Raw genomic sequence first — 27,452 nt, forward strand, 5'->3', positions numbered from 1 at the left:
ACATGTGAAGAGACACTGGTTCTCCACTTGTGAGGTAACTCCCTTCTCTTCATGTGTCATAGTATAATGCCTGCATCTGTAATTTTCACTCCATGCATCTGAAGAAGTGGGTTTTTTACCCACGAAAGCTTATGGCCAAATAAATCTGTTACGTCTTTAAGGTGCCACTGGACTCCTTGCTGTTTTTGTGGATAGACTAACACGGCTACCGTGATACTTGACACCATACAATACACAAAATCCACCTTTACATAAATCAATGGTGTGGCCTCATTTGGAAGACTGGGTGCAGTATAATTCACACCGAGGATATTCCAGAAATAAAGGGGGGGGGGTTCAGAGAAGGTGATGAGAATGATCAAGGGCCCGAAAGAAGTCTTGTATGAAGAGATAGTGAAAAGATGTCGATTAGTTAGCTTGGAGAGGAGCCGAATAAGAGGGAACAATGGAGCAATGGGCTGATCAGTTGCTCGGCACTCTTAGCCCTTTGCCTGGCTCTGGAGCTAAGCACGGCAGACGCCACCGGAAGCCACGGAGCTTCGGCCGCGGTCCGATTTCGATTAATAAGGACTTTTCCCCAAGCTCGAGGGGGTGCCGCGGGGCGGCGCGCGGAAGCCACTTGTGCTCCTGGACGCTGCCAACCCCACGTACGGGAGGCAGCGAGGGACAACATCGAAGTGTCAGGGCGCTGTTCGGGCGAGCTGCCCCTCCCCAGGCGCTGATTTCACTCCGGCCCGATTGGACTCCCGATGCTGCGATGGCTGATGGGAGGCGGGCGGGAGCCGCAGGGACTCTCCGAGGTAAAGCAGCAGCCGCCCCGCCCCGCCCCTGCCCCTGCCCCTGCCCCGGGAGGAGGGACCAGAGCGTGCGCGTGAACTGAAGACGGGTGGGCTAGGGGGCGGGGCCAGGAGCAGGCAGGGCGGGGAGGGGGCGAAGGGCTGGAGGAGGGGCAGTTGGAAGGGAACTAGCCCTTAATGTTTTTCTCCACTCATGAAGGAGCCAAGTCTAAGAAACCCAGCAGAGCCCATGGGTATAGCCCCGTGGCTGTCAAACTTTCGTACTGGTGACCCCTTTCACGTAGCAAGCCTCTGAGTGCAGCTCCCCCCCCCCATAAATTAAAAACACTTTCTAATATATGTTTAGCACCATTAAAATGTTGGAAGCAAAGCGGGGTTTGGGGTGGAGGCTGCCAGCTTGCAACCCCCTGAGGGGTCCTGCCCCCCAGTTGGAGAACCCCTGGTATAGCCAAACCTCACCGAGGCAGGTATCATAGAATCCTAGAATATCAGGGTTGGAAGGGACCTCAAGAGGTCATCTAGTCCAACCCCCTGCTCAAAGCAGGACCAAACCCAAGAAGCCCAGTAAAGCGCCTTAGACTGTCAAGAAAACAATCTACTGCTTATTTTTGGCATCTCAATGAGATTTTAGTGATGGAGCTTGGAAATGGCCTAGTACTTGCACAGAAAACCTTCAAAGGGCAGAGACTTGATTTTTAAAAAAATGAAAAATTGGGGATTGCAAAATGGCAGCTTAAGATGGTTTAGTATGGTGTATTGCTCCATGTCCCTCCACCCCAATCTGAGCCCTGATTGGATGTTATTCAGTGATTGTGTTGCAGTTTTAATACTAACCATGGCCATAAGGAAGGGTGAGACAGCGTCTCGAGTCTCAGGTCTGTAGAAATCTTAAATCTGTGGTCCAATGGATAGAGGACTGGATTGGGAGACCTGGGCTCTATTCCTGGTGCTGCCAAGTGACCTCGGGCAAGTCATGTGATTGGTCTGTGACAAAGATAGCTATCTAGCGAAGCTACACAGTCTGTCCAGTAGATGTTTTAGTGCTGCTGTAAAATAATAGGTCCTTTCTGAGTCTCAAAAGAACATTGAGACAGTCCTGAAGGTATGAAGATGTTGACATTTGCTCGTAAAATTAAGCTGTAACTGTGAGAGTACTCTGACACAGAGTTGCCACCGAGTTTCAAGGTATCTAGCAATGACACCTGATAAAACAAGAATTGTACACTACTGAGTTGTTCCAAAAATGGTGGAAGCTTGAAGCACAAGAATGGCCATACTGAAGCAAGCCAATGGCTCTCAGTAGCTTATACTAGGAAAAGTTAGAGAACTGCCATCAACATCGTGCATCTAGTAATGCAATAGTATGCTATGGAGGAAGTGTCTTGCTGACCCTGGCTGGTGATCAGCTTATTTCATGAGCATAAGTGATAGCCCTTGTAATTACCCCAGCTGGCATAACTGCAGATGCTATTCAATAGAAATTGAGCCTTTTTTGAATCTTACTAAACTATTGGCCTTAATGTCTTGCGATAAGGTCACAAGGGATAACCTGTATTGCATGTCTAAAAGCATTTCTTCTTGTTTGTTTTAAACTTGTCTGTCAATTTTTAAAATGAAACTATTGGTAAGAGGGGACATCATATAGAGTTGACAGACCTCAGAAAAAAGGCAGTTTAATGAGAAATTTAAAGGTGTAGTTTATTGGGGCAGGAAGAGGATTCCAGACACTTGGTAAAGCAACCCCCATCGTTTCATTTATTTATACCTGCTCCTGTATTTTCACTCCATGCATCTGATGAAGTGGGTTCTAGCCCACGAAAGCTTATGCCCAAATAAATTTGTTAGTCTCTAAGATGCCACAAGGACTCCTCGCTGTTGTTGCTGATACAGACTAACACGGCCACCACTCTGAAACCAGACCATAGCTGTTAACCAATTGCTTTCTTTAGTTATTCAAGATCATGTCTAAAACAATAAGGGACTGTTGCTTATTAGGTTTTTTTAAACCAGTTTAAATGTTGTACAGTAACTCAAAGTACATTCCATATTATAATCTACCTAATTTAAGTAAATAGGAGGGAATGCCTTGTTATAATTTCCATTAAGGGAACAGATAGTTATGTTAAATTCATGTTTGGGGATAAGTTTTATTTATATGAATGATCTATTTGTGAATGTATTTTATACACACACTATGGTAGATATGACTGAAAACAATTAAAAATGAATTATATACATACAAATTGAGGTATTCATGATTGATTTCTCTTGATGGATTTTTAGAAATCGTCCGTGCAGAGCTTAGGTGAAGAACAAATACAGAATCCCTATACTGAGCTCCTTGTACTGAAAGGTCATCATGATATAGTGAGATTTCTAGTACAAATAGATGATTGCAGGTAAGAGATTTTTTCAAATTATTGTATTACATCCAAAGGAATACATAAGTGGAAGTCCATGAAAATTAAGAAATATTTTGATGATTTTTCTGCCAGAAATTAAATATCAGGTAATTTAGATCTAAATTAATGCAAATATGTTCAGTAAAACATTACATTCAAAGCAAAAAGTCATTTCACTGAAATTTAAACATTCTCCTGCAACTTTTGCTTCTTGAGCATTCAGGTTTCTGGATCTGCTCCTATAATTGCCACACAGATTATGTGGCTTGACCAAGGTCAAAGAGGAACTATCTGTGCCTCAGGTTCCTGCAAAATGCGGCTAATGCTTCCTTATTTTAGAGGGTGTTATGTGATCTGTAAAGCACACATTATTGCTGCCCCTTTCTGTACCTTTTCCAATTCTCTAGTATCCTCTTTGTAATCAAATACTCCAAATGGTACACAGTACTTCAACATCTTTAAGATGTCCCACTGTCCATTCAAAATGGATTTATCTGAAAATGAATTATTTGCCTTTCCTTTGTTATCATACCCTCCCTGTCTCCTAGGCCCACAATCTCTTTCCTTCTCCAACTATATTGGTCTCTTTGGAAGTCTTCCATATTTCCTAATTTTAGTATTGCCTAAATCCATCTATTTCTCGCTGTACCCACTGTCGAAACTTAGGTTCATCGTTATTTAGTGTTGGTTACTGCAAGGATTACTTCCTTACTAGCTTCTCACTGTTTCACCCCATCAGTCTATTCAAAATGCTGCTGCCAAAATAGTCTTCCTCTCCCACTGCTCTGACCATTGTTATCTTTACCCAGCAAGCTGTCAGTGGTTTCCTTTTTCAGTACCTCATTCTAGCTCCACAAGGAGCTAGAAGCCCCTTTCAAAGTCCTACATAACCTCCTCATCCCTGGTCTCCTCTGATTTCTTCCTGCCTCTGTTCTCAACTCCCTCTGCATCTCCCAATCCTTTTTCCTCTTCTCATTCTCAGCTTCGTGCCTTCATTCATGTACTTCCCAATGCTTTCATTATCAGTCCAGTTCTAATTTACTTATAACCTCGTCTAACTGTTTGGGGTGAAGTCTAGGAAGAGAGTGTTGTCTCATGGTTAGACCAGTGGTTACAGACCAGAGAGGCATGCACACTGTCTTGGCATGGTCATTCTGAAGGCAGTGTGGGTGAGTGAAAGATTTAGCACTGACATTTTGGAGACCTGGCTTTTATTCCCACCTTTGCCTGAAGTGATCTTGTACCATCTCTCAGTTAAATTTGTGCAATAGGGGAAATAATACTTGACTGCCTTTTAGGGTAGAGCTTTGAAGCTTTGTTCAATAATAAGGGTTGCAAAGTGCCTAGAAATCTAAAATAGCAAGCAGCAGAGGTGAGATTTCAACTCCTGGCCTTCTCTAAGCTCAGTGCACTTTCAAGGGTACAGGCACTTTGTTGGGGGAAGACTCTCTCCCCCCTAGTGTCTGCTGATCAGGCAGCTGCATTCATCCAAATGTGGAATTCCCACGATCTCTTATGCTTGCCGAAGTTTCACAGAATTGACAATTTTGAAAATATTTACAAAAGGGACAAAATTCTTTAGGTCTGCAGGATACGTGTTTAAATTAAGCATGTGTTAGAACTATTATAGATAAGGAAATACATGCAGCTTATGATTGATTTTTCTAAGTAGCATTAAAATAGGCCACAAAGATTCAAATAAAACCGTAAGGTTCTTTTCTGGTGATTTGGGTAGTCATTACAGCAATTTCAGACTAGTTATTTTAATATTTCTTCACAGTACATATTTTCAGAATATGTACACTGAATAAATCTCATTAATCTTTGAAAATGTGGCTTTATAGTAGAAATGTTGGAGCATCCTGAAGCAGAGTAGAGGCATCTGCTGATGTTAACAAATCCTCTATTATTCAGGAGAGGACTGTCTTCATTGTACTGTATCAAACACATTGCGGTACTAAACAAATAATAATCAATGTAAAAAACAGATGGACTAGTAAGTTGGAGGACAGGATAAGTCAGATATGGATAAGAAATAAGTTACATTAGTATCTTATAGGTGTTTAATATTCTGAGTTTGAACTGTTCAGAATAGTTTGCGTCAATGGATAGTTATTTCATTTTTTTTATTTAGCATGAACATAGTAGTTGTTAAACAGCGGAAAATTTTTCACCTGCTTTCCCCCCTTCCCCCAATAAAATTAGTATTGCTATTCAGTTTCTGAAATGTTTTTATTTAGTTTTTGAAGCTATCCCATTGTGTTTTTTTGTTAACTGTTGTAAGCCAGGCTTCACGCTTCAGGTCTTTAGATAATATCATCTTATTGAGAATTTTGCAGAAGGATTTTCTTGTTTTCTCAGTGGCTCGGCTAAAACCAGTGAGTGGAAAATTTTCTCAGATTGGTTTTTGAAGATACTAAATAAATCCTGTATCAACCTAACAGACAGCTGCTTTTTTCTTTGTTTCTTTCTTATTTTTTGAACATGAAGTGAGGGTCATATTGATTGGAAGATCACTAAAGAAGGGTAAGCCTCAGCAAGAGTCTTCCAAAAAATGGACTGATAAAATTGCATGTAATACCCTAGCATTTGACATATTAAACTAAACTGAGTTCATAACACATTTTAAGAATAGCTTTCTTTGTTGCTCATTTGACCATTCCTTGCTCCTCCAGGAAGCAGACAAGGTTATAGAGGATGGTGATCATGACTGGAAAAGTATCAGGTGACCCATGAAACTCCAGCTTGGTGAACAAAATGTATACTGTAGAACCAGCCATCCTACAGATATCTTTATATTTAAAAATAAATCCTTAAAAAAACAACAACACTGTACATCTTATATTTGATGAATTACACATGCCTTCTCCTTCAAAGGTCAGGTTTCTTTTCAGATCTTTGCTCAAGTGTCAGTGTCCCATCATTTAATTGAAGGATAGGTTTCCACATTTAAAGTGTTCATGTCCAAAATGTGAGTGGCTGACTATTGTGTTTGGTTCTGGCCACCCCATCTCAAACAAGATATAGCAGAAATAGAAGGTACCCAAAAGTGGGAAACCAACATTAGTAGAGGCATGGAAAGACTTCCAAATGAGGGGAAATTGAAAAGATTGTCTGTTCACTTAAGATAGGAGATGAAGAGGGGACTTGATAGAGGTATATCAAATGATGGTAAGGAGAAGCTACATTAGGTCTACTTACTGACTGTCTAATACAAGAGCAAGAAAATGTTTAAGTTTGAAAGGCAACATAGACTTACCTTGTGGCAGGATGTCATAATGGCTAAAAATGGATTAGGATTAAATAAAGATGGTAGTTTTATGGATAATTAGAACATTCATATTATTGGGTAAAAGTTTAGAAGGGATAGAACTCCTCCATATTTAAAATATAAATCAACCACTAGTATCTAAAATTAGAAAGAAACTTCCTCTATAGGCAGATTATTCCCTATTTGTCCATTATGGAGTTCCTTGTACTTTCCTCTGAAAATGGCCTGTACCAGATACAGGACACAAGAGTAGATGGTGAATTTTCTTGTGAAATTCGCAGGTGAGTCTACAGTCTGTACTCAGTCTAATTTAAAAAAAAAAATAATGGAGTGCATATTGAAAGCCCCAAAATTTATAGCACTGGAGTTTTATCAGCACAATAGTTACAACACGTAAAGCACCAGTGCCGTATTTCCTAATGGTTAAGGAAGGAAGTAGAGTGGGCATGGGGCTCTCAACAGCAGGAAGCCATGGTTCAATTAAAATAAGCTTTAGCTCAAACTCCAGCCTTTGCATATCCCCTGGTGGGACACCTGTTTGTGCTGCAACTGGCAACTACTGGGAGGGGGATGGGAGCTGTACTAAGTCAGAACCATGATACAGGGCTCTGCCCTGTGGCATATGCCTCCTAATCTTCCAGTGAGGTAAAGAGGGAATTCACCCCCTGTGAAAAGGTGGTTTCGGCACTAGTTTGGGCTTTGCAGCATTGGGAATATCTGGTGCCTACTACTTTCGGATAAAATACATACTCACTAGCAAAATTAACAACAGTCATGTGTCCAGCCCTAGCAAGTCCTAAGCAAAATTAGTGCTGATGAATTTGCTGAGCCCCAAGTGGGGACTCAAAGCAAAAAGTTCAAAAGCCCCTTCCCCCCAAAAAAACCCTCATCAAACCCAATACATCTAGATAAAAAAAATAAGTTTAGCTTAAATATCCAGTGGTACCTCCTACTATATAGGGAGGGGAAGTTTGTATTGCTTTGTGTTTTAAATAATTAGCCACGTAAGTGCTAAATTTTTTTGGAAACAGTGTTCTCCTGTATACTGCTTTTTGTTGGTTTGGATTGCAGACCTGCTCCTTTGGTGGTGTAAATCTGAAACCTGTTGTGTTCAAGGCATGGGGAAACGTCCCATAAACAACAATAAAATGTAAAGTAAACAATACCCTTGACATCACTACTGATCCCAACGTCCCAGAAAAACAGATCACTCTTTTAGGCCTTTTGGACGAATATGACCCCACTTCAGTAAAATTTAAAAGGCTTGAACTTAAAGTAAATCTGAGATGGATATGAGCAAGAACTGGCGGTGTTATGGTTTGGGTTGCAAATAGTCTATGCTGGTGACTAAGGAATCCTTACCACTTCAATGGCAATACCACCATCCTCATGTATACACAAGGGAATAGTGGGGGGGAGTGGATTTGTTCATGGGGGGAAATTGGAAACTACCGAGGTGCATACGGTTCTCGCTGGGTGGGAACTGACAGGCTGTTATGTAATTGTAGTAAGCCCAAATGTGTTCATTTATGGACTGATGTGCCCAAGTGGGCAGCACCAGGGGAAAAGCAAATAAATTTTAAGCTAAAAGAATTCCTTACACCCCAAACAGTGGGCAAAAAAGTCTGGGGGAGGCAAGGTTACAAACAGTAGCACCGGAAGGGGACTGGGAGATTTTGCCCTGCACTTCAAAGGCATTCAAAAAATTTAGGAAAAATACAATATTTAATAATTTAATAATTAAATGCCTTAATAAAATGGTTAATATACAGCCCAATATAACAAAAATGGCTTCTTCAAAACCCCCATAAAATAAATGGCCTAAAAGTATGCATTTTAAAGCCCTCCTTTACCAATTTAGTCAGGACATATATAATTCAAACCAATATTAAAAAAAGGAATTGGTAATTAAACTGAACCACACCCTAAAAAGTAATTATAAATCTCACATTAGCAGACATTTTGGTCCTAAAACCCCACTGCAAAAAGTTTGTTCAGTCATTATAAGGGGATTATTCCTCTGATAATTACAACCAGGATACAAATCAGGGTCCTCCTCTGACACATTCCCTCCCCCAAGCTACGGCTTCCTTTAATCACAGCCTCTATTACCTTCTGCTCTCCCAACATGGCTCTGAGAGCACAACTTTGTCTCTTACTTTCCCTGTGATCTGCCTGGGTCTTATCCTGGGATTCCTTCAGTAAGGCTCTAACTTTGCTTCTATTAGTTTGCTTTTGCAACTCAGATACTTCCTGTTCCAACTTCTTTCTCTTGGTCACATACTTGCTTGTGCAGTGTCACTGTTTGTGTTGTCTGAATCAGGGTGGTAGCCCAAAGGGTGTCTGATTCTGCATTTAGGCTATTTCCCTTTCTTGTGTGTGGACTCTGTACTTCTCTAAGTCCTTTATTCTTGCCTTTAACTGATCTATTTTATTTATTATTGAAACCATTTGCTTAGAGCTGCAGGAATGCCCCAGCGTGAGTGAAGGTTCCAGGGTCCATTACCATATTTTTGTACAAAATTTGTCAAAAGCTGTTATCTAACTTTTTTTAAAATTTTTTGGGTTTTTTTTTACATTTTCTTACTTGACCAGGCTACCAGCCTGAACCCCAGAAATGGAATGTATCCGTAAATCAACTTGCGGATTACAATATGGAAATTTACAGGTTGCAACCCTGCTCTACTGTCTCCTCCCTATTGCACAACAAACTGTACTGACTGTCCCCTCCTTTCCACCACTGTTACCCAGGGTTTTCTGAATCCAAAACAGTGGTAACTTAACTTATTCCTGACACTGCTAAGTTAATGGGGACACAGCTCTTCCTTTTGATAAAGGATTGATACAAACCAGAGTGCTTTTACCTAAAACTACTTTATTAGGTTTTAAGCACCCACATATATGCACTATAGCAATAAGTTCAGAGCACCCCAAGCATAGTTAACCATCTCAGACTTTGGGTTTGAGTGATTACCAGCCAGGCTTCCAGGCGGCCTTCTTCCATACAGCTGTTCAGGCAAGGAGGTGACACCTCTTTGCCTGAAGAAAAGCTCCCTCAGACTGCTCAGTGGTGTTTATTTTTACATAATTTTTATAGCTACATTTTATAAAAGAATTTATAATAAGCCTTACTAGGTTACCAATTTTTTAAGTTTTAACAAATTGGTTATTTTTTATTAGCAAAGGATTTTTAATATTTTTAGTCATGATAAAAAACTTGTTAGCAACCTTGGTTCTAAATACCCCTATTTTTTATGGTTTGTTAATTTTTTAAATTTTGATTAGCTAAGCTGCAACTGCAGCAATTTGGCCTTGCCTATGAAAGCCCTGACCATTATTCCTAGCTATGTGGTGTTCTGCTTTTAACAAATGGTGGCTAAATGCACCCAAAATGACTGTGGTTTTAGTATGATCAAGTTCTGGGGTTATAATTCCTTTCCCCCCTTCTCCATCTCTCACCACTATCACCTTTTAGGTTTTTTTACTCTTTTTGAGAGGACTTCAAGTTCTAGTGTAAAAACACTACACAAACATTTGTTCAAGGACACATTTGTTGCTTAGTTGTGTTTAATCCTGGGCTGTGGCCTAGAACAACTAAAAGTTAAAATGTAGCTGTATCCCCAGTCAAGAGTCAGATGCAGATGTCTTCAGATCATATCATTTCAGTTTTCAGTTGCCGGAGAATGGCCACTTTCCTTAAACAGGGTGCATCGATACTAGGAAAACTCACTCTCTAGCAATAGTGCAGCTCCCTGACAGTAAACTACTAGTGTAGACAGGGCTTAGGCATGTTTACTGAGGTGCTCTCTCGGTAAGGAAACAGGTCAAATTAATTTGGATTTAGGTAAAACAGAACCAAAACTCAGTTGCTTTTTCCTAGTGTAGATGCAGGATACGACCTTTAGCTGGGTTTCAGCAGGTGTTATGCATAGCAGCATACATACAATCCCCTTGTGAGTTCTTTTGTAAAGTCAGTTTAAAAAAAGAAGTTGTAATATTCCTGTATGCCTGGCCTGACTTTAATCCTCATACTGTGTAACTTGTTATGTAGTGCTCTCTAAATTACTTGGCTAGATAAGAAGGCTAATAGACTAGGATTTGGCTTTATTGGATATGACCTCCCCCCTCTCCTCCACCATCCCCAATATAAACCTAAGCAGTAAGAAGACTGGATTCTGTAGTACAGGCTACTATTGGGAATAGTGACAAAATGCTTAGAACACATTAAATAATATTCTCAACAATGAGAATATTAAAGCATGTAATGTGAGAAAGTTTTCACTTTTGTTTATTAAGCAAGTAAATGATTTTGGTTTCTATGCAGTATTTGGAGCTTAAAAGGTACCTTTTTATGCATCAGATTACGAGTAAAACTGAAGTGTGATTTCTTTCCTTATAAATGAAATAATTTGCTCTGTTTAAGTAGTGATTATTGGTGCATAGCATCATACTGGAACTCTATTTATCATTTTCTTTACCGGTTTTGTTTTCTTTGTTCTTTATCAGATTTGCATCTGCAGGAGATGATGGAATTGTATTTCTGTGGAATGCTCAGGTTAGTTTAGTTTTTGAATGGGGTTTGTTCTGTAATAAGGATGTGGACAGGAGTGGGAATGTGGGGAGCTGATTTTGCTCTTGAACTGATCTAAATCAAAAATCAGTCCATTGAGGTTTAGTTGAGCTGTGTCTAGCATAATGTAAAATTAGTGCAAGGGCAGAATCAGTCCAAGAGACAGTCCAAGCACAGTACAAATAAGTTGAGTTTTATAGACATGTCTGATAGAACAAAAATAAAAACCAATTCAAGGATGTTTCAGCTTCAGGGAAGTAGGATGTGAAACTGAGTGTCTGAAAAGAGAATTAAAAATGTGTGTGAAAATATTCAGTGCAAGATGAAGTATTGGAAGCACAAGTTAAAATGTTTTCAGTAGCTGCTAAGATGTTGATTGCTGAACCTCTCAATATCAGACAACATGGTGAGGCCCCAGTTCTGCAAAGACTTATGCACAGTGTTTAATTTGTAATGAAGGAGGTACTGGGCTCAAGCAATTTTTTTTTAAATTTTCATAACTGACACTGCCAGCCCAGAGGTGCCAGGTTATTATGAACTACCAAGCCTAGCTGTGCCAGGGCTCAGTCCTGGAAGTCTTGGCACAAGTTAAGCACTACTTATGCATGAGTGTAACTTTTTGCAGTCTGCCTACTCCCATTAATTAAAATGGGGCTACTCATAGTGTAAAGTTAAGCACATGTGCAAATCTTTGCAGCCTAATACAAGAACTGACTTCAGTGTCACTTCCATGGAGTTAATAAGAAGGAAAGAGCTCTTAGTTGCTTGCCATGATACTGGTCTCACTCCAGCTTTTAAAAGTATTTTGTTGAACGTAACACTTGTCACAGGAATATTGCATTTTAGAGGTGATACTTCCAATAATAAACATGCTGTTTTCTCCCTATACAATCTTATAAAAAAAAAGAGAAGGTAAGTATCTTGTAGGTTACCTGTTAGAATTGTTTTAGAGGAGGATGCCTTGTAAGTAATTTAGATATTTACTAGGCTGAAAGGCAGATCAGTGAATGGTCTAAAGTCTGAATGTTAAGCTTCAAGTGAGGCAGAGAGAAATCTCGGAGACTAAACTTTTTATGAAGACCTTTTGAAAAAAGTTATACATAACATTTACAATAGTGTAACTTAAAATAGGAACAGGGGAACTTGTAACTTTCCTTCCTTCTTTTCTGAAGAGTTTCAGTTAAGCATAATATTTCTTATGGAAGACATTTCATAACCCTCTAATATGAAACAGAAAATTGTGTGTGAGAGAATCAGTATTCGAGAAATGTATGTGAAAATGCACACAAATCATTTACGGATGTAAAAATTTGTGGGTGGCCAACCGTAGAGTTCTATTTTTCGACTTCTACACACTTACATGCTTGAAATGACTTGTATTTAATAAAAAAACAAAATATGATATTGTTAGTCCACAAGTGTACAATTTCAACTGTCTGCATCCCTAATTAACTTTCATGCTAGGTAGTAAAGCTAAAACGGTCTCATGTTATGGGTGTAGACAATAGATACAATACTGAGTTTCATACAGTAAATGTTAAGTCAGATACTCTTATTGATAAAGGTAGTTTCAAGTAAGTCAAATGGTTTTATTTTTTAAAATAACCCTTCAGATTTTGTTTTGCCAGCAAATGAGAAATAAAGTGATGTCAATAGAGTATAAATGAAGTAAATTGGCTAATATTTAAGCTAAAAATGAAACCATTAAAATACATAAGTTAAATTCTGAAATATTCATCTAAAAAACTGGTGTTAAGTGGTTTCCAGTTATTGAATGTATAGATCTTTCATAGTATCCCCGTATATTCATAGTAAGAGGTTTATTTAGGTATAATAAATCTTGGTAACATTTTCAATAGCACCTAAATGACAGACTCCTAAAGTCCCCATTTTCAGAAGTCACTTAGGCACCTAGGTCTCACTGGAATTGAGTGGATTTTGAAAATGTTACCCTTAATGTGCTGTATTTTTTTTTCCAGACTGGAGAAAAGTTATTTGAGCTACATGGACACACGCACAAAATTACAGCTATTGCAGCATTTCCTTCATCTGGTGCTTATGAAGAAAAAAATCATTTGCTCTTAACAGCATCTGCTGATAGGACAGTTATTGTATCCTTAAATCTTAGGAAGATTCAACTGATTTAAAGGGAACAATGAGCCAGGCAGCAGAGTGGGTGGCAATTGTTTATATTTGAGTAGGACCCAAAGGCCTTTGTCAAGGCTGGGGCTTGGTTGTGCTAGCCTCTGTTCAAATACACAGTAGACATGGTCCCTATCACAAAAACAATGCATATGTAACAAACAAGTGTTTGAAATGACACTAAGTGTCCAAATTTTGAAGATGTTAGTATTTAGAAAACCCATGTGTCTCTACATTTTTATTTCTCAAACTCTGTCATCTAATTATAAACTAAACATAGAAACGTTATGACCTTTTGTGTTTCCTTAATAAATGAATTCAGGAATGGGATTGCAATAGTGGCAGGCAAGTTCAGAAAGTGTCATGCTTCCATTCCACTGTAAAGGTAAAGAAAAGTCCAAGTGTGTGTGTATAAATAAAAAATACGTATAAATATATATAAATAAATAAAAATACACCTGTAGTGAAAGCTAGTGTGAGATATGTGAAGACAGAATATTTTAAAATGAATAACCTACCTTTTAGTTAGCTAAGACCACTTACTTCAAAGGTAGAGAAGTGACTGAGATCTAGGTACTGACAAAGGTTTTAATAAAAGGAAGTAACTGGGAGCAACCATTTTATTTATTCCATTATAAAAGATTGTCACTTTTTTGGGGACTCTCTAACACCATTGGTTGCACCAGATCTTTCAAATGGGACAGGGATAAAGCTTTGGGGCTGTTCAAGTTTGGTTCAGTTATAAACGGTTTACAATTGCCATTTCCCTTTTCCGACTTGTGTTCCTCAGGAAAATTGTGTACATGTTCAGTTGTTTGGCATGCAGTCCTTATGCTAGACACAGCTCAGCTAAACTTCAGTGGGCTGGTTCTTGATTTAGATCAGTTCAAGAGCAAAATCAGCTCCCCACATTCCCACTCCTATCCACATCCATATTCCAGAACATGCCCCATTCAAAAACTAAACTAACCTGAGCATTCCACACAAATACAATTCAATCATCTCCTGCAGATGGAAATCTGGTAAAGAACAAAGAAAACAAAACTTATAAAGAAAATGATATAGATTTCTGGTAAGATGCTATGCACCAATAATCACCACTTATAAATGAAATAATTTGCTCTGTTTAAGGAGAGAAATCACACCTCGGTTTTACTAGTAATCATAAGCTCTGAATACTGCATAGAAATCAAAATAATTGACTTTCTTAATAAACAAAAGTGAAAACTCTCTCACATTACATGCTTTAAGAGATTCCTGAGGTAGAGTGTAAAGGTCACTTTGTCCCCAGGAGATTATGCTCCACAGCCACCAGGAGTGGATACTTCCAGTGCTCCATGATGACTTTGAGATCCAAATGAGGTGCTTCAGCCAACCATGCAATTATAGATGTATTGTAGTTGGGTAGCCAGGGAGGGGAAGAGCCAAAAATGACAGCCCTAGAAAATCTTCCCAGCCATATGGAGTGGCAAGCTGCATTATTAGTTATATTGAGGGCCCTACCAAATTCATAGCCGTGAAACATGTGCCGTGAACTGTGAAGTCTGATCTTCCCTATGAAAGCTGGCTATTGTAGGGGAGGGGCCTCCTACCATGGCCTGGGTTCTAGCTGCTAGTCCCAGCTCAGGCTGGGGAGGGACGGTACTGCCTCTTCCCGTGTAGGAGCTGCTCCCAGAGCTGGGTCAGACCCACCTCCAAGAACCTCCCCGGCCTCAGGAAGCTCCATTGGTGCTGGCTGGGAGCTCAGCTCTGAAGGTTGTGCAGAAGTGAGGGTGGCTGTCAGCCCCAACCTGAGTGGAGGTTGCCAGAAAAAAACTTATGTACGGGAATCCACCCCCCATATCCTGTAACCCTCACTCTGTGGTGCTGGCTTTAGAGTTTGGTGCCCGGCCAGCAGCTGCTGCTCTCTGGCTTCCCAGCTCTGAAGGCAGCACCCATGCCAGCAGCAGCACAGAAGTAAGGGTGGCAATCCCATGACCCCCCTACAATTGCCTTGTAAACCCCTGGCCCAAAAACCCCCTTTTGGGTCAGGAGCCTCAGGGCTACAACCCTATGAAATTTCAGATGTAAACATCTGAAACTGTGAAATTGACTTCAGTGGGGCCAGGATTTCACCCTTGGTCTGGCTTTCAGTACCTTCAGTGAGACCTTTGGATGATGAACCCCTCTGAAATCAGGCCCCTACAGTCTTGTTAGTAAAAATAGTGATGTTTCACAAGTGATTTCTGTGTTCTGAAGGAAAGAGAGTTTAATGTATTTCATAGTACCTGCAGTTTTACCTAGCTAAAGCTGAATCATTTCACTGCAAAATTCCCCAAAGAACTTTTGTAAGGGCCATATATCTGATTTTGTTCTGCAGTGTTTGACAGTTCTTCAAAGACTGGATGTATGGTTATCTGGAGGGAGTGATCTATGTGTTTGGAACAGAAAATTAGATCTCTTGTGTAAGACCAGTCATCTCACCGATGCAGGTAAAAAATGGAAATGGCTCATTATAGCAGATAAAGTGTAAGTAAAATGGGTTTGTATAATAGTGCAAGATGAAACCTGGCAAATTCTCTTTAATTCTAAAGATAACATTATATATTAAAGCTGCCCTCAGTCTAGTTTTAAAAATGTCAACTTAATCATTTCAGAATTAAGGATACTTATAACCTGTGCTATAAGCATTTTAGAATGTCAAGTTTCAATAATTGTACATTAACTTTGACTTGCTGGACTAGATCCTCAACTGGTGACTTATACATTTCCCTTGCAGAGGGCCAGATCCAAAGCCTAGTGATTTATACCTCTGTGAGGGAACTAGACTTTTTGTAAGTACATAGGTTCAAGGGTTTTAATTACAAGATTCAATCTTTTATATAAACAAAAGGAAATCTTTGAATAGGATTAGTAAATATAATCAGATATGAACTTAGAAACTCATACTGCTCTGAACTATTAGTAAATCAATGCATTAAAATACAGTATCATCTAAATATGTTTGTAAAAGCTTAAAAAAATGCAGCAATGTTCTTAAGGCATCTAGTATACTGGAATTTTTCAGTACATAGCTGGAGCCAAAATAGCTACATATACCTGTCATAAAATAGGAGACCAGAGATATTTTAGCCCTATATACACAGGAGAATTACACAGATACACAATTTAAACCTCCTACCTCCAAGTTTTGAGGCAAGCCACTCATTTCAGACCTAGTATTACTTCCAGCCCTCACAATCTGCTTGTATTTTACTATTTATTCCTGGAGTGTAGATGTTGGAGAACTTTGTGCAAGTTAAAGATAGTTGTACAGCATTTCAAACAGTTTGCTCTGAACCTCATTGTGTGTCTTTCACTCAGCATAAAGCTAGTTGTTCTTATTTATATTGCACTAGCACCTAAGAGAACTCCCTTCAGACTAGGAACTCATTGTCCTAGCTATAATTCAAATGGATAAAACGACGTAGAACCTACCCCAAAAAAGCTTGTGTGAAATCCTGGCCCCATTAAAGTCAGCGATTTCACCCGTACAGTCTTGGAGGACAAGAAGGATATGTGGCAAAGGGGATGCAATTAACTATGCACAATTTTAATGTGTATTACATACATTTCTTATGAAAAAAATAAAGTATATAAAAATGTATGCCTGTACCCAGTTGCCCCTTGACCTCTTATGTAGATGGCACAAAAGAAGTGCTGTTTGTGGAGGGGTTTGGAGGAGGAGGAAGCAGTGGCCTGAGAGATCAGTTTAGGATGGGCATTCACACATAAGTGGCAGCATGGAAGAAGATGAGAAGCAGTGGGAGATAAGCTGTCAAGGCTGGAATCAGTGGCAGACCATAGCAGAGGTCTGAAAGTGGGGGCAAAGATTTTGAACTTGATGTGGTGGGACAGAGGAAGCCAGGGAAGGGATTCAGAGAGGGAGAGCTATGGCCAGGAAGATGATCATAGCAGGTGTGGGGGAATGGGGAAATACAGAAGCCAGATAGGAAGCAGTGGTAGTAATTGATAGGAGGAGGAGGACTTATATACAGGTTTTAGATAGAAACTGAATATCTGATTTTAGAAATACTGTGAAGGAAGAAATGCAATATTTGGACACAGCCTCGGAGCTGTGAACCAAGGGAAAGCAAGGCTTAGACAGTGACTCCCAGGTTATGGACCTGAGTGGGAAGATGGTGATTTTGTTCATGGGGACAGAAAAAGCAGGGAGTGGGAAGGGTTTGGGAGGAAGGATTAGATGTAATGTTAAATTTAAGTTCATAGTAAGATATCCAAGAGAACATGTCTGAGGGACAGGCTAAGATGTGAGGGAGGGAGGTAGAGAGACAGCTGAGGAGGGAGAAGGCAGATTTGTGAGTCCTCATTACAAAGGTGTGAGAACACCCAAGGAAATGGTATAGAGGGAGGAAGAGGAGAAGGGTCACACATTTGGGACCGTGAGAGCTACGGTCTGGTGCAGCAATATCTGTAAATATTGAACTCATTTTCCCCAATGTATCTATGAAATACATTGCAATTGTAACAGTTACATCTTTAAACATTGCCTCAGTGGCCTGATCACAAAGATAGGCTGAGTTTTCATATGAGAAACATCACCTATCCTAATGCTTGAGTTGGTCTGCCTTTGTTTTATTACACACTTCAAAAGCTAGGAGTTGGGGATAGTGTAGCGGTTAACGCATGGCACTGGAAGTGAGAAATTCTTGACTTCTAGTTCCAGGTCTGACATGGACTCCTTCTGTGGTCTCAGACAAATGTTTGTGCCTCAGTTTCCCCATGTGAAAGAGATAGATACTAGTTACTTCATAAGGTTGGTTTGAAGATTAGAGTAGAATCTCACTAATCTCCATTTTATCTGGAGAGAGAGAGAGAGCGAGCAGATATGGATGTAAAATGTCCTGTATATGTAATCATTGAATTTACCTATTCTAACTTAATTGCTATAGGAGTACTATCTATCTGTATGTTGCTATTCTGCATAAGTATGTGTAATCTTAGATCTTTAAAATTAGAATAGATAAATCTATACAAATATGATTTATCTGCCTTTCTGTGTGTGTGTGTGTCTCTCTCTCTCTCTCTGTATACACACACAATGTGAAATAGAAATTTGGAGTAAAGGCATACAAATCTAACTATATATTGATTTACCTTATTTGTGGACTCAATACTACCTATAAAAATCAGCTGTGCTATATTTTACATACAGCACATACAATAAAAAGAAATGCAAATTAAAAATGCACCCAAATCACACAATCATATATCTGTATAGCTTAGAGCTACAAACAATGCCAACAGTTTGTAATTGGGCTAATAAAAACAGTTATAAACCTGTTAAAGTGTATATAGTGTTGCCTGGTGGACAGTCACAAACCACTGCTGTTCTTAGTTTATGGGACAGTTTCCTGAGAAAGGGTTTGATGCTGTGAGGTGCTGAATGCCCTCATGTTCTAAATTTGTCCAACAGTTTCCACAAGACAACAAGCATTTAGGTCATTTTACAGTTGTAATGGTGACAAAATCCCTCGTTACAAGAGATTTGTCATATTGCCTAATTCTTTCCAAGGCACTGTAGACTTGCAGCTCCCTTTAATTTCAAGTGGGACTCGGCATCTCTGGAGATCAGGCCCACAGCGTTTAAAATAATGTGAATGGTGTAGTGTGGCAGAATATGCCTGTTTTTTGTCTCTAACTTTTTTTTAAAGTTAGGAAGTAAAACATACTGGGTTAGAGAGCCAGCAGGTGTAAATTGGCATAACTCCATCAAAGCCAATGGAGACTTGCTAATTTACACCAGGTGAGGATCTAGCCCATTGTCTTTACTAAACATAAACATTGTTTGTAAAAAGCTACTGTTAAAATGTTTTGAAATACATATGAATTGATAAATCATAGAAGATATATTTAACAGTGTATTTGTGTTACCCGTACATACGCAATATCAATTTGCCTCTCATTTGTGTGTTGAGAATGTGGAACTAACCTTTCTTATATTAAAGTCCCTAATTTTGAGAATGATGAAACAAGGGCTATTTCTTAACTGCATTATATTTGTATGGAGAATAACCTTTTCCCTTTCTTTATGGATGTTTTTAAAGCTATCAGCGCTTTGGTTGAATTGCCTAAAAACTGCGTTGCAGCAGCTGTTGGCAAAGAGTTGAGTGAGTATATTACATTTCAACGTAATTTCCCATAACCCTCAAAATATTCAAGAGGTTTACTGCATAAAAGAAAAAGTCTAGCTTGCAAGAACACAAGCATTTTATCAAAACTGTCTAGGAAAATTGGAGCCAGATGCCACTATCAGCTCCCTCCTTCCTTGTTTTTTCCAATATATATACTTGTTTCCCCAATCTGGGCTGCCTTGCTGGCTATGTTGTTTAAAAAAAAATTTTTTTTCACTTCATATTACAACTGATAAAACTAGTGTTTTAAGAATGCTTCTGATTCAGCTTTTTGGTAGAGAGTAACACTCAATGTCCGGTCCCCTTGCAAGTGAAGTAGTAAAATGCAATTGGAGCTCCAGTACTGGACAGCCACTGCACTTTATTAAAACCAAAAAACCCACAAAATAAAAACAAACAAACTTCTTTTGCTTGTTTTCTGCAAAGTTATGTCTCAGCCACTCTCAGCAACACTTTTGTGGTGGGATGAGATTCTCTGGCTTACTGTGTGTTTCAAAATTAGGAATCAGGTGGCATTTTACCATTTCTGATAAAAGTATTTTGAACTAAAGCTAAAATATCCTGTCAAGAGTAAGCGGGCAGATGGGGGGTGGGGAAGAGGGAGAAATGGGGCTGATGTGAATGGATCAAAGAAAACGGCTGTTTACAAAAACAAGATGGAAAATAAATTAAAGTGTGGATATTTTATTAAGCTGCTTAACTTTTTTCCAGTTTAAATATTATTAGTGGTTTAATGATGCATCTAGTCTTTCTTTCATAACTTAGTTACTTGCATTCAGTCATTTTAAAATTTCAGCATGACGCAGTGTCATTACCTAACTAGTACCATATCCATTATTGTACAGATCCATTTTGGTTCCTATATGGCTTAGTAAATGGCCTATGATTTACAGTTAATTCAAGTTTATGATAATGAATCATGGTCTTTTGATTTTAAAATTGTTTTATACCAAGTTCCCACTTGTTTCCGTCTCTAAGAACAAAATGTGTGCACACTGGTTGTAGCAGCTCTATACGTTTTGGTAGCTTAGTACCCCTGGTGCCTAGTTCTAATACAGGAGACAAATTTCTCCTTAACCTTGCTCTGGAACTCATTATCTGAGCTTCCATTTTGTTTTCACCTCTCCCCAGCCCCCAATCCAGACTCTTTACCCTTTCTAGGCATCTCTAGAGTCTGCTTATGCGTGCAAGGTGCCAGCCAGGGAATATTACCCAGAGCACATAACTAGACACTCTCAGAGCTCAAAGTAAAATAACAGGATTACATGTTTGTCATCCATGAGGAGTCTTTTTTTAAAAAAGATCACAGCACGTAGTGTCTTCCAAATGTGTTCAGAGGTGAGAGTCTGAAGAGAACTCCAATTAGCAGGAGACCAGGTACAATATTACATCACCACCAAAGTATCGTAACTCTTGCTAAGCAGGTAAAAAATATATAGTTGGAGCATAGCAGCCCATAGCACTTTGAAACCCTCACAAAAGAGACTGTCCTAAACTGTATAGTACATACTGCATTGCGTCATCTAAAGCATACTTAATTCATAGTTGTGTTCCTCATTTAAACAGAGCTGCATTTTACTTTATACAAACGATAATGCTTATTTAGAAAATTTGTCCACCTATCTTAAGTAATTTTTAGGTTGGTAGTTTCCACAGAGGGCTCTGAAGGTTGGGATGTCCTTGAAGTAAAACGCCTGGTTGACCATCAAGATAATATCCTCTCATTGGTCAGTGTCAATGGTAAGACTAGTTAGTATTTCTGGTTATTAGTGGAATGTTTTCAGCTACAAAGTTTATTTTGCATATGGCCAGACACATAACTGGAGCAAAGCTTTCTAACCGCTAGAGGAACTCTCAAATGGAGTTGTGAAGATAGTCAAATTTAAAAACTATATATAGTGATGCTTATGAAATTCTTATATCAGAGGACTTCACAAACACTAACTCATCCTCACAACATCCCAGTGAAGGAAGTACTATTATCACTATTATATGGATAGGGAAGCTAAGCCAGATTGGCTCCTCTGTGCCTTGGACTAGTCACAACCTATGTCAGTGACAGAAATAGAATTCCAATTCATGGTTTGTATTGTGGTTTTTTTTGCTATTGCTGTATTGGAAGTTTAAAAACACCATTCTATCATTCCCTTCCATGACCTCCTAAAATTGCTCAACTTAGATGACTATGGGAGGTTGTTATAATAGAAGTTACAAAGTTTGAAGGAATGTTGTGTTGTTTTTTTAAAAAAAAGTTTGCAGCACATTATGGACACTCAAATCTTACAAAAAATCAAGTTATGATTTTAGTGTTGCTTTAAATTGGCTTAATGTTCAATAGTAATGCAAACCCATCTGAACAAGCGAACAGCTCAGGAGTCTGAGCCAGATTCATCCCTCCACCGGCACAGGGACCAAGATGAGTTAGTGTGTGTCTTCTCCGTACAGAGGCTGCAGGAGCTGATAGAGCCCCTGCTGATGGGTAGGGTAGGCCTGAGAGTTGCCCTAACTTCGCCCCTGCTGTAGAAGCCCCTATGTTGGCTTTGCTATACCCTCTCCTGCTTCTCCCTTTCCTACAAGTCTACCTGTGCCCAGGATTCCTGTGGATTTGGCATAGCAGCTTCTTGCATCAGGGTTATTGCACCATGGCCTCTTTGGTGCAATGTGGTAAAAAACTGGGAAAATGAAAGCTTAGATTCTAGAATAGCAAGAGCTATGAGATTTCCCCCCTCCCCCCCACAGTTTTCCATTGGTTCTGATCCCAGGAGCTGAACAATGCTGGGTTTAAAGAGGCACCCCACTAACTGCTCTATGTATATGATGTGATGATCATGGTAGACAACTCAACCCCACCCTCTAAAACCACGAGTGGGGGAAACCAGCTGCCACAACCCACCCCTTCATGGACACACACACTGTTCAACACTGATATCTCTGGATTGCTGGTACAACCTTTTTCCTTCCTGTAATCTTTCCTTTCTCTCAGGACATTTACCTGTAAATATTGGGCAATCCTGGCTGCTTTCCTTAACTCTATGTTGGGGGCTCTGTAGATCTCTTCAGAATCCACTGACTACATCTCCCTGTAATGGGGTGCAGACAGCCAGCAGCACCTCCTGCTGGCCTCTCAGGGAATTAGCTCTTCCAGCCTCCAGAGCACCCTCTGCAGGCCAGTATCCCTCTTGCCACAGGCCCCCTTGTCCTTCCCAGACCCCAGTGCCCCTTTTACCCAAGGTGCTGACCCTTGGCAGTACCCCCACAGTCTTTAGGTCTCCCCTCCCCAGGGAGACCCCACCTACTATCCCCACCTCATCTCAGTCTTTGGCTATTGCCAGTCACCATTGAGCCCCCACACACTGGGGTAGACTGCAGTGTATAAGCCAATCATTACAGGTGAGGGGGGGGTTGGATCTGCTGCCTCTGCCTACCCATGGGCTGCCCCCTGCAAGCCCAGTACCCTTTTTGGCCTTCCACTAGGTCTGCAGCCTGGGAGGTTTCCAGGCCAGAGCTCCCCAGCTCTTCTGGCCTTCCCCCAGCCCTGCTCCACTCCAGGTACCTTCTCAAGCTCCCTAGCAGCCAAGCCCATCTCCCTCCACAGCTAGAAGAGACTCTGTGGGCTCCTGGCCCACTGCCCTCTTATAAGGGCCAGCTGGACCCTGATTAAGCCAGCCGCAGCCTGACTGGGGCGTGGCCCCCAGCTGAGGCTGCTTCTCCCAATCAGCCCCGCTTTTCTTTCCCTGCCACAGCCCTCTCCCCAGGCTGTTTTAAGCCTCTTAAGGCTGGAGTGGGTGACCACCCCGCTACACTCCCATTTTTGGGTTTGAGAAACCGTTAAGTTTTTTTATTCAACCAGATTAACCATAATAGCTTTTGATAACCTCTCTTTCTTACTCTAGGAGGGAAAGCCTAATCTTTTAAGAGCCCAGCAATGCTTCCTTTCCTGATCATAGTCTAGCTCTCTGGCCCTCTCTAGTCAGGAGCCAAACAGTGACCCTTCAAACTCAACCTCCATAAAGGTCCAAATGAACATTCTGGGTGGTGCTTCCATCCTAGATTTCACACACCTGTGTCCCTGTACCCAAGAGCGTATGATCTTTGTCTCACAACATGCCCAATTTACAAGTGTGTTTAATAATGCCTATCCTACACCACCACCTATCATACATTCTAGGTTATCTAGCTTCTCCACACCAAGAAATAACTTGTATATTCTGCCTGAGAGAGGATGATCCAGTGAATCACCAATAAAGTATAAGTGTCTGTTCATGCAGGGTGAAGACAAAAACCCTTAGCATTTGTGCATGCTTCTGCTGTTGGTGCCTTTCTTTGTCATGGTATACATTACAGAAGTTGAAATGCTTTCCTTTCTGATTTGTTTTGCAAAACATTTATTTAATTTTATATCAATAAAAGGAAATCAGATTACCAACATCTTTGAAAGGACAGAGGATTTTACCTAACCAAATACATACTACAAACTCCAGTCACTAACTTACAAACAGGTTTTATCTAGCAGCATTTTAGCTGTTGCTTTTGTAGAGCAGCTTCCTAGTTTGAAATGCATTATTTATAATATGCGGCTTTGTGCTTTTGTCTAGATTTGACTTTTGTGACTGGCTCTCATGTGGGTGAGCTGATAGTCTGGGATGCACTGGATTGGATAAGTCAAGTATGTGAGCACAACACATGGGACCCCTCTTTCCACACAGTCACACAACAAGAAATTAAATTGTCACAAAAGCAACATGAAGTTTCAATTCAGCATTTAACATCTGATGCGGAGGTAAAAACCTTAAACAAACCAAACCAAACAAAAATAAAAAATGAAGTTTACTTTATAATAGAAAGCAGAGTGTTTTAAGTTAACATTTTCAGTTTACTCTAGCAAGCAATAAGTGATGTTTGTTTAAAATTTACTCAGCTACCTTAAGAACTGGATATTATTTATTAATGCAGTCAATAGTATTAATGTTTTGCTCATTGGACTAACAAGGTTACGGCAGTTACCCAATGCTATTTCTAAGTAGTTCAGTACAGGGAGTTAATAGACTCAGCCTGAGAACTAGCAGACAGCAACAATGAACAATTACCATTTAATTTGTTTTAAATTGTCAAAGGCTGATTTAATAAGTGTTTAAAGTTGGTTTTAAAAACCAAACAAGGTAGGTGCCTGTTTCAGTGAAATGAAGTTATTCCAACTTTTTGGTTTGCTTCTCCAAACTTTGCTCCTCAGACTGTTCTAGCTGTAGGCACTTTAAAATTAATAAACTGAATTAAACAAAGGGCATATTTACAGTCTGTGCCAGACTGTGAACATGTCTATACATGGTAGTAAAAAAAATTATCCTGCCTTTGTTCCAAGAGACTTGACCAATTTAGTTGATTGAAAAGGTTGCAAAGATGAGTCCAGAACTGCAGAGCTTATTATAATGCGTCAGTGATAACTCAAGGGTGCACATTCTTTCCAAGAAACTCGGCCCAGGACATGATTATTACTTTGTGCGCAGTAAAGCATCCTCAAATTGTTATTGTTAGGGCATGTTTAGTTAAATCAAGTTTTAAGTGAAAGGAGAAAATTCCCCAGATGGGCTTGAAAACTGCTGAAAGGGAAATTGTTTAACAAAAAAACAAAAATTGTTCCCAAAAAACACTATTGGCTCCCCCCCCCTTACTCTCTTCATCTCCCCCCTCGTTTTCATCTCCTCCCCTCCTTACTGGTTGACAAGGCTCACCTCAGAATAATGACAATATATTTGAATGTCAAAATTAAATTGGGAGGGACAGGCTGAGCTAACCCAATGTAAATCCAAATATAGCATAGTTCTTGTGGAAATGATGAGAACCTTGCTAGCCTGTAGACAAGAAGAAATTGATTAGAGGAGGGATCAGAGAGCTAGTCCTCATTGAAATCAATTGCACAGTTCAAATGAACTCCAGAGAGAGCAAGATTTGGTCTGAAGGAAATCGTCAAAAGGGTTTTTAAATACTTTAAACAAAATTATTTCCCTGTTATGCAGCTTGATTTTCTTTGTTTTTAAAACAATGTTCTTTATTTATCTCTGCTTTATTTGGATTGAGTGAAGAAGCATCTCTATATGGGCAACTGTTTCTGGGTATGGGATCCAGAAGGACTATAGTAGTTTGTGAGAATGTGCTGTCTTATGAGGTACAAGAGTGGGAAAGCTTGAGCGGAAACATAAGAGGATCTCAATACTCATCAGATGGAAGAGAGGAAGGTAAAACAGGCACAAAATGGCCACTTTAGATCTAATTGCTTGGTTCTGCCAAATTTAGAAGACCAGCTGGGAATGCTGGGAAAAAGTTCCCAGACAGATCTGTCTATTTACAGTGCATTTGTTGAGAATAATTGTAAAGTGATTCTGCAGAATACTGCCCTCTGGCTAATAATGGCTGCCATCCATGTAGAATACAGTGATTATACAAACCAGACATCATTACATAATGAGGGGGAACTGTACAGTTATGTTTTAGTAATTGTACAGCATCCCTACACTCTGCTGAGATAATATAACTGCTGTAAACAATAGTGCTTCCAGACTTTGAAATACCATGGAGGCTCTGTGGGGCAGAGACCATCTTTCATTATAGGAGCCCAGCCCACTGGGGCTTATCTTCCTTATTGAGACTTCTTGATGCTACCACAACATAAATAAAGAATAGTAGTAATAAAAAAATTGTTGAAATAAACTGGCCCAAACCCCATAGTTCAGGTAAAATGGTATTAAGATACCTCAGAACATACTGTTTTCCTGCAAACTCATTCAGATACTTTATTGAGGAAAGAAAAGTTTGTCAAATCATTTGTGACAAAGCTGGCAGTAAACTTGCATAAATAATCTCTTTTGTGTGTGCCACAACTCCAGAGCTGTTGCTAGTGTTTGTAGTTTATGTAAATTGGTCCTGTGTACAAGTTCTTGCTCTTTGAGATATTAAACTTACTTATTAGAGTTTCTTCTTTCTACATGTAGTTTTAAACTAGAATTGGCCTAGGCAAGTGTGATGGGTTGCTTTACTCCCTGCTGGTCAGAGCTGCTTCCTTGTGGTTCTGGAGATTAGCTCGGTCAGGACGATGCTCCTTCCACCGGTTACATTCTGTCAGCTTCTCCTCTGCAGCCCCTCTATTGCTCCAGGAACCGTAGTGTCCTCTTCATTACTCAGCTCTCCAGCCAGGTCACTATTGTGGTTTCCCCTTCTGGAGGAGTGTATCAAGGTTCTTGCTCTCCAGCAGTCTCAGGTAGTCTTCTGCTTCACCGCCTCAGTGCCACTCCCACAGTGGCAGACAGGGGAAGCTGGAAACTACCCTCTCCTCCAGGTACCAGCTCAGGGACCCTCTACACAGCATCCAAGGTCTGTTCCCTGGACCTTGCTGCCTTTCCCTGAGCCACTTCCATACCTCCTAGCTTTCCCCACTCCTCTGAGTTTGCTAGTCTCTTTACTCCCTCCTCCCAGGGAATAATTCTAGGTAACTCATCTCTACAGCCCCTCCAAACATACCTCCCTTCTCCCAGGGAGTGACTGCAGATTTTTCCCTGCAGCCTCTTCTGCTTCCAATTTTCAGTCTTGGATAAAAGCTCTGCTGTCCCTCACAGGTAAGCTTTTCTGTAAGTAGCTGCATCCCACCTAAAGCTCTCTCCTCCTCCCCCCCCCAAACCCTTGCAGCCTAATTAGACGATTGGGCCCACCTGGCCCAATTCAGCTTTTGCAGGGTCAGTGTGGGGAATGCCCCAACCAGGGGTATTCTATCTGCTACCCAAGATCCATAAACCTGGAAACCCTGGACGCCCCATCATCTCAGGCATCAGAACTCTTACAGCAGGATTTTCTGGCTATTTGGACTCTCTCCTCAGACCCCACGCTACCAGCACTCCTTGGTATCTTCGAGGCACCACTGACTTTCTGAGGAAACTACAATGCATTGGTGATCTTCCTGAAAACACCATTCTGGCCACCATGGATGTAGAAGCTCTTTATACCAATATTCCACATGAGGATGGACTACAAGCTGTCAAGAACAGTATCCCTGATGAGGCCACGGCACACCTGGTGGCTGAGCTTTGTGACTTTGTCCTCACCCACAAC

The 27,452-nt window shown here is 40.2% G+C and overlaps 1 protein-coding gene across 1 annotated transcript in view; it reads left to right on the top strand.

Moving 5' to 3' along the window:
* The first annotated feature begins 540 nt into the window (after nt 1-540).
* Nucleotides 541-27,452, top strand: part of WDR41 (WD repeat domain 41) — a 40,562-nt gene continuing 13,650 nt past the window's right edge. The window contains exons 1-9 of the mRNA XM_073344180.2: nt 541-800; nt 3,081-3,196; nt 10,977-11,025; nt 13,020-13,151; nt 13,505-13,567; nt 15,542-15,653; nt 19,269-19,331; nt 20,985-21,095; nt 23,951-24,135. Coding sequence (XP_073200281.1) covers nt 750-800; nt 3,081-3,196; nt 10,977-11,025; nt 13,020-13,151; nt 13,505-13,567; nt 15,542-15,653; nt 19,269-19,331; nt 20,985-21,095; nt 23,951-24,135 — 882 coding nt within the window. The 5' untranslated portion in view covers nt 541-749. The remainder of the gene's footprint in view (nt 801-3,080; nt 3,197-10,976; nt 11,026-13,019; nt 13,152-13,504; nt 13,568-15,541; nt 15,654-19,268; nt 19,332-20,984; nt 21,096-23,950; nt 24,136-27,452) is intronic.

This window comes from Lepidochelys kempii, chromosome 5, assembly GCF_965140285.1.
Source record: "Lepidochelys kempii isolate rLepKem1 chromosome 5, rLepKem1.hap1, whole genome shotgun sequence".
NCBI classification, from domain to species: Eukaryota; Metazoa; Chordata; order Testudines; family Cheloniidae; genus Lepidochelys; species Lepidochelys kempii.